This window comes from Limulus polyphemus, unplaced genomic scaffold (genome assembly GCF_000517525.1).
Source record: "Limulus polyphemus unplaced genomic scaffold, Limulus_polyphemus-2.1.2 Scaffold2433, whole genome shotgun sequence".
Lineage (NCBI taxonomy): Eukaryota > Metazoa > Arthropoda > Merostomata > Xiphosura > Limulidae > Limulus > Limulus polyphemus.
Window position 1 is genome coordinate 14131 of NW_013668043.1, and position 8131 is coordinate 22261.

Sequence of the window (8131 nt, forward strand, 5' to 3'; positions counted from 1 at the left end):
CACCAGAGCCACACAACAGGCGTATCTGTGCCTATCGCCACCACGGTTAGTCGAACGGACGTTATAGCGTAGTAAGTCGCGACGAAATGCGCGTGGGGGGGGGGGAGAAATGAAACAACGACTTACAGTTTCTCACTTTGGAGAAATTTGCAAGACGAGGATACTACGTTATGCAGATACAAAGTGAAGAGAATTTTATACAATTCTTTCTCTACACCTGCAATAGAGTATGGTAAAAGCAACGAAAGAAATGCCCTATTTGTGGATATGGATAGTTTATAAATACATTCAATATTCTGCAGTTATTTCGTTGTATTGTTACAAATAATGTTTTATTTAAAAAATAATCACATAAAATTGCAACTTTTCTGAATTTCGATCTGTTTCGAACTTGACAAGTTTTTGTAAAGTCAGCTGGGCTTTTCCTAGGAACTTACTTATTTACTGCTCCCCCAGTGGCACAGCGGTATGTCTGCGGACTTACAACTCTAGAATCCGGGTTTCGAGACCCGTGGTGGGCAGAGCACATTTAGCCCATTATGTAGCTCTGTGCTTAATTACATACAAACAAACTTACTTATTTACTACATGGAACTTATAAATAAGAGGTATTTGTAATTGTTTCGTCTAACATTGTGCCCCCTATCTCCTAGAGTGTTCCTTTCACTGTTTGGGTAGAGACACGCGACACCTGTTGTTATGGCAGTCAAGTGTCAAATTTTACACATCGATTTGAATTCAGGCGGAAACGCTTTTGGTATAGTACCAATTATTTTTCAGTTCAAGGTCAAGAATGCAAAAGAATCTTGTAAATTGCTATAAATGTAAAAATTTTTATTTTACACAATCATACAAATTATTTATATGTAAATATTTTACACGTGTTTATAGTTTTATATTATTTATTTTCAGTTCATAAATATCTTCCAAATATTGTCACTATTGAAATCCTCACAGAAAACTAGCAAGTGGTTTTATAAAACATCTCATTACGTTGTTATGAATATTCCTGCATTTTGAAATCATAGTTGTAAATAAGTCTTGGGATTTTCATCATGTTTTATGTTATTGTAATTATGTGTTGTTTGTCAAGTTTTAATAGTTCTCATGAAGTGTAGTTTTATAGATTTCTTGGCAATTGATCTTTTTTCGTTTTATTTATTTATTTTATTATCTATAATCGTGTTGGTTTCCAGTGGTTCACCACTAATTAGACAATATAGCTGTAACTTGCCTCAAGCAGGTTACTTGACCTGACTCTGTGAAGAATGGAACATCCCCAATTAGATCTCAGTCGTAGGGGGGATAGCTTTCCTGTAATATGTAAAATAAAACCGATATCACAAATTACGGTGATCTCACTATGCAGACGAAGATGGCATTTTTACATACGTAATTATATATACAATATAAAAAACTGGTAATTTTTATTGCACGAATTCTGTAAGTGGCATCTACGAATACGGCTAAGAAGGAACTGTGAACATAGGCTTCGTTTTCCACATGATAACAAAGTGTCTGGACTGCATTTTCTGTGCTAGTGAAGTTGTGTAGGGTCATATATCGCTGAACTAAAATGTATTGTTAGTATACTCAGCTAAGAAAATTTGGAATAAGAATTCAGATCCAATACTATAAATTTACCTTTACTATGTAATATTTAATCTGCATGTGAGGTATGTTATTAATAAGGAACAATACACACTACAAAGATAAATCTATATAACAACCCAAACTTATACTTCAGATAATACAGATCATATTGTTATGAAATCAAGAATACTAAATATTAATGAACAATTCTCTGTAGATCACTAATAAACTTGAGGATCAGCAACCTATCTGTATTGTTTATTAGCGGCAATCAATTTTTTATTGTTACTAGTTTTATGTTTCTGTAGGTGCTATGATTGGGTTGTATGCATTTCTAAATATTAGCATGACCAGTTGTTGAGAAACATTCGTAATAGCATACGAGTTCTAATAGAAAGAATTAGTTACATACATCTCACGTGAGACCTTATCTATGCGATAGGGATAGTACTGTACATAGGCTCCGACTTTACACTGGATCATCGACTAATTGCAATATAACATATTCATGCGTTGATGCCGTCTATTGGTGTAAATCACTAATAGTTGGCTCAGAAGGAAAACTTAAACAATGAATGCCCAACTAGGCTGAACTATCACAGGGGTCAAGTGCACATAAAAAAAGGACTAAATAAAATTGTTGTCAGCAAGATACTGGGGTGAGGCCAATGATATTTGGACCCCAATTTAATTATTTGGGGTACGCCCCACCCCACCCATTCCGCTATGAGTTGTATGTTGGCAGCTAACATTTTGTAGTGTGAGAGACTGTACAGAGAGGCCTTCATTGTAATTAATGAACTTATAAAGTTGTCACTGTCATTTTCTCTCAGTACCATTTTCCTGTGAAAGTGAAAGGTTAAAGAAACAGCTTTGTATTGTCCTTTGTTTGTTCATTTTCGTTTATTTCCTTTAATTAATTTCAGTTATCCTAACATTTCTTTCATTATGTTTTCTCCAACCAAATCTTCATACCTCTTTTTTTTTTCTTACACTAGGATCTATTTATCTGTTTACATATAAGTTCTATGTAAACATGCCCACAAAATATCAAGTTCAATGTATATACTGTTTGATAAGTGAATCAGCCAATGTTAGTCATAATAGTCCGAGATTTCTAACATCTACAGTAACTCAAGACTACCTGCTAGGGTTACCAGATTTCCCAGTAAAACTGGGATAGTCCTTATCAGAAACAGTGAAAGTATTAAAATGGCTGTTTCTGTGTGCTTCAATCTGAGTTTTATAATGTACAGTTCGTCATTATACAGAGCTCCTTTATGTTAACTTGGAAAATCACTTGAATAATCATATGGCTCAATGTTCCTAACCTGTCATTAGGTAGCTGCAGGAACTAAGATTTGAAAACTTTCACAGCTGTACAAAAAAAAAAAGCAACATATTTGTTTTAAGTTGGTTCAAGACAACTTATTTAAATTTGTTTTCATTGTTATTAAATAAGCTTTTGTTTGTCAATGGTTTTAAAATGTGATGCAATAAGCATCAGATCATTTAGCAAATGTAAAAATGTTATTGCAATTAAGTTAGGCTATTTCAGGGCTGTTACAGTGCCACTCCCTATGGAAAAACAAAATGTCCCAGTATTTCACTCAGGAATTATGGTGACTCTGTATCTGGCGAAACAGTATGATCTATCCTAATATTATTAAATGTTATTTAATTCACTTACTTATTAAGTGTGCTTTTGAATTAGAGATGTTTCTTTTTTTTTCAAGGGTTGTGTTAAATTTATCTATCAAAAAACTTAATTACATTTGTCTTCTCATTGCTTTTATTGTTGTGAATTAGCTCATTCTTCTGTAATACCATGACAGTAGTTATTTATTATAGAATTTCTATATGTGACATATTCTCAAAATCTGCCATATGTTAGCGTAATATAATTACATTTACATATTTTTACTCCTTTTTCTGCGTGTTTAATTTGTAAATAATCAATTATCACTACAAATGGTGGCCACAGATCTTCATTATAGCTTATTGTCCAATGCTTGATTGATGTTTGATTTTCATGAAGCTTATTTTAAGTTAATTTCTTGTTATAAACAATGCCTTTGGTCCCATCCACCAGTCCGTGTCAACAGCATTAGAATAAGTGCTGAGTACTTATTTAGATGACTTTTAGAGTGAGTGGTATAATGAAAACCCTTTGGCTTGCAGAAAGACACTTACTTGATACTCTATAAATTAATTGGATAATTTCAAAATCCAAGCAGACAAACATCCAACCCAATTATCATTGTGTATGATTAAGCTAAGAAATCTTGAATTAATTGCAAATAATAATTAGAAACCATAATGGCAGTATTTTGATTACTTGGATAGTTGGAATAATTGAAAACAGTAATAATAAGAAACACTAATATCAGTTAATGGATTATTTTCATGACATTAACCGATTTAATTGTAATTTCGATCAATGGATTATTTTACGTGACTAATCAATGTATAATGCTTCTAGGTAATCGAGTTAATCATTTGGCTCTAGTATATGTATATTTTGTTTCATTGTTCAGTTACTTAAATATATTTTAGAGAACATATTTTTGCTCTGTTTTGTGTATACGTTCTAACAAGCATCTGCAATGTTCTTGAGATATGGTAGTAAATTAAAAATAGTTTTAACACACATATTAGTTTTTATTATCAACAGAAAATGTAAAAGCTCCAATATTGTTTTTATTTCATAATCCAAGATTAACTTAATCATTTCTGTCATAATAAGATAATTTTTATTTTGTTTTGCAGCCTTTGTATTCTGTTGCTTGTCCCTCGTCGGTATAATTCCACCAAAACATATAGGATTTTCATGCAAAGATGTTTTAATTCAACATCGTTTTGAAGGAGACACTGTTACTGGTGCAATGTTGTTTGGATCTCTTCTTTTTGGACCTGCCCTTCTGGTATTTTTTTTTTCTCTTTCTTTAGTTAACAGGAATAGACTATAAGTTTTATGAAATAAATTTTACAAGTTTGAATTTTATTTGTAAACAATGTAAATGTACACAAACTTAATATTAATGCCACTATGATATAATATATAGAATTATTATTATTGCAATGGCCCCCCAATGGCACAGCAGTTTGTCTGCGAACTTAAAACACTAAAAACCAAGTTTTGATACCCGTGGTGGACACAGCACAGATAGACAATTCTGTAGCTTTGTGCTTAACTACAAGCAAACAAAAAAAATTATTACAATGAATTCTTACATATAACTATTAAATTACAATCGTACACATTTAATTAAACTTTTAAATCTTAACCGCCTATCAATAGAGAACAGTGTACTATAAATAGTCAGTAGCACTTACCTTAAGCATCCAATAAAAAATGTATGTTGTAACTTAACTCTGCCATATTCTTAAACTTAAAAGCTATATTTGAACAAAGATTGAACAATGGTAGCAAGTTTTCTTTTACAACTACTATCAACCTCATTTATTTAAATTGTGAAAAATATAATATAACCATATTCTAGAAAGGTAAAAAATTGCTTGTTTGTAAATTAAGGACACTGTTAATCTATGTGTCCAATAACTTATAGGACCTTAATTTTCTAACTTCCACCAATTTAGTCCAATTGTACTCCCCATCACGCACAATACATAACCATATTTAATATTGTTTTATGGTGTAAACATTCCATTATTAAAACTTACAATTTCTTGTGATTTCTGATTTATTGTTAAAAAGGGATCTAAGGTTTGTGGTATATGAATACACTGTGCATTATTATAGTACTTATTCTGAATTTATCCTTTATTTTGTATAGATACAGGTTCCACATGGTTGAGAAAACCATTAATTTCATCTCATTTTAGCTATTTGTTCCTTCGTCATACTCTAGGAGATAATACATGTTCTGCCCATGCAAGAAATGGCCGATATGCTGCACATTATGCAAGAAGGTTGACTGTTAGTGTCCTTCAGTGGTAATTCAGGTGGTATCTCAAGGTTACATCCTCCCTTATGCTTGAATAAGAATGATCAGTCACATGGATAGTGCTAGTCAGGAAAGTTGGATTTAAACAGTCTTGTACACAATCTTGTAAGAAGCTGAAAGAAAGGTCCAATAAAAGGGACCATCCCATATTTAATAACAGCAATCACACACACAGAGATTGCTCATTTACTTTGTGTTCAGTCTCTTTATTTAATTTTCAGACTCAATTTTTTGCAGATTCAGTATTAATTCAAAATAAATATCTTGATCAAATCTTCTGTTATTTTGCGACAACCTATCCCACTGCTCTTAAGTAAATTCAGGTTTAGTCGAAGGTGTCGCAGATTTTGTGATTTAAAATGACGTTGAATGACTGGAGATGTGATAGTAGTTAACATTCACAAACCCTGTAGTTTGTAAAAGAATAAAATCAGTCATGGGCTGATCTAAATGAATATATAATAGATAAAAACAAATTTTATTGAGAAGTATTGAAGAATCATTATAACAGCATAATCTACATATAATATTTTGCATTTACTGTTTTTCATGCTATAATCTATTACTAATATTTTCTCAAAATAGTTTTTAATTACAATTTGTAATGAACAACCCAATAATAATTTTCCAAAAGATCTGGCTATAAAATGTATAAAACAGTTTTATATTTGATCTTAGAGTCACAAAATCTAACATATTTACAAAGCAAGTTATGAAACTGATAATATAGTAACAAAAATTTGCATATTATTAAAGAATGGCATTAGACAATACTGATTCTATATATTTCATATTAGACTTAACATGTTGTATTTGATAATATTTTAGACGGTAGAAATGACATTTGAAATAGTTCCATAGGCATCCAACAACTGTTCTTTCAGTCCTTATGTCCTAAAAATCAAGTTCTGAGCAGTTCTAGAAGTTGTATTTAAATAATTAAGTGGCTAGATATGATCAAATCTGTATTTTTATCTATTACAGTCAGATGTGGTTGTTATATGTGACTTAAACCTGTTATGCATTCTGACAGAAGACAATGTAAAGTAACAATAAAAGTTTATGTTTTTATACATACTCTTTGACTTCAAAGAGCTGTAGACACATTTAGATACCCACGAACATTGTAATAGCAATATCTCAAGTTCAAGTGTTAGTTTTAGATCTTGAAGGCATGAGAAATTAGGAAACTTGTGACCAGCATTTTGCAACAGCTGAAAGAATAGCAGACAATATTGTTGTTATTTACTGAGAACCTCACACTAGAAAGGTTTCCTGTGTATTGGATCCACATTTTAAAACTCAAGTCATATTAACTGGCAAAGATCATTCCCCGAGTTACGTTCCTTTTTATGAAGTATAGGATTTGATGCTCTAATAATTCAATTTTCTGAAAAAACATGTTGCAATGCTTGATGACTGCTGGTTGTTTAGTGCTTCCATATGTAGAAAAAATTTCTATATCACAAGCTTTGGTCACCTTCTATGTAGCTGATGTCAACTGTGAACTTCTGGTTTTGGAATACCAACTGCTTGCTTCACCAGGTGCAGAAATAATCTAGCCTTTCAAACTTAAATAAATTCATCAGATGTACCTGGATTTGATAAAGAAGGAATTCCCCAAAATGTATACAAACTTGTTCCTGTGAGCAGTTCTCCACATTGAAGTTTGTCAAGAGCAAGTTCTGTAGCACTGTGATAGTGCTGCATGTCAGTGACTTGATGTCAGTTAGTCAGAATGAGTGAAGTTGATCAATATTTATATATGTATGTGTGTATGTGTTATTCATGATTGCTTCTGGAATCATGAAAATAGTTGTTCATCTGTCCCTTGTATAATGTTTTCACTACACCTAATGTGTACACATACTGTTGTATTATTAATTATTACTATACATATTGTGTTATGTATACTATACATCTCAGTAAATTTTTGTCTTCTCTTTTAGATTTAAATGTATACAAGTTCAATTATATGCTTACAATTAATTAATATAAAAAAGTTTTTGTGATCCAAATGTATTTAAAAATTAATGAATTTTTATCCTTTTTTGAACTAGTTTTTTATAACAGAAGCAGCTCATAATCATCCCATTACCTCAAGGACTCATTTTCAACATTGCTACAAACAGTGGCTAACAGTATTAGGAGACTTCCTGTTAGGCTTTGTGTATGTAATGTTTATTACAGAGCTTATAAAGACATTAGTTGGTGAACTCAGACCTCATTTCCTGCAAACTTGTAAACCTGACTGGTCAAAAATCAACTGTTCTCAAGGGTAATGTATCAACCAATAGCCTGTTTGTACATGTATGTATTTTATTTAACGGTGAACTCAATCAATACATGGCAGCAGCAGCTTAAGTTTGTTGGGAGTGGTTTATACATATGTATATATTCATTCATATATTTAATGGTTTTCCAAGCCCGTTCCCTTGGCTGCGGTTTCGCTAGATAGTAGATAGGGACAGTGGGAATCTCGTTAATCCCATGTACAAACTGGTAAAGAAATCACAGTTATAAGCTAAAGTGGTGTTTAATATATATATATATATATATATATATATATA

The 8131-nt window shown here is 31.7% G+C and overlaps 1 protein-coding gene across 1 annotated transcript in view; it reads left to right on the top strand.

Annotated features, from left to right (window-relative positions):
• LOC106466944 (phospholipid phosphatase 2-like) overlaps positions 1-8131 on the top strand; it is a 36421-nt gene that overhangs the window by 13010 nt on the left and 15280 nt on the right. The window contains exons 2-3 of the mRNA XM_013927262.2: positions 4363-4517; positions 7622-7839. Of these exons, the coding sequence (XP_013782716.2) occupies positions 4479-4517; positions 7622-7839 (257 nt within the window). The 5' untranslated portion in view covers positions 4363-4478. The remainder of the gene's footprint in view (positions 1-4362; positions 4518-7621; positions 7840-8131) is intronic.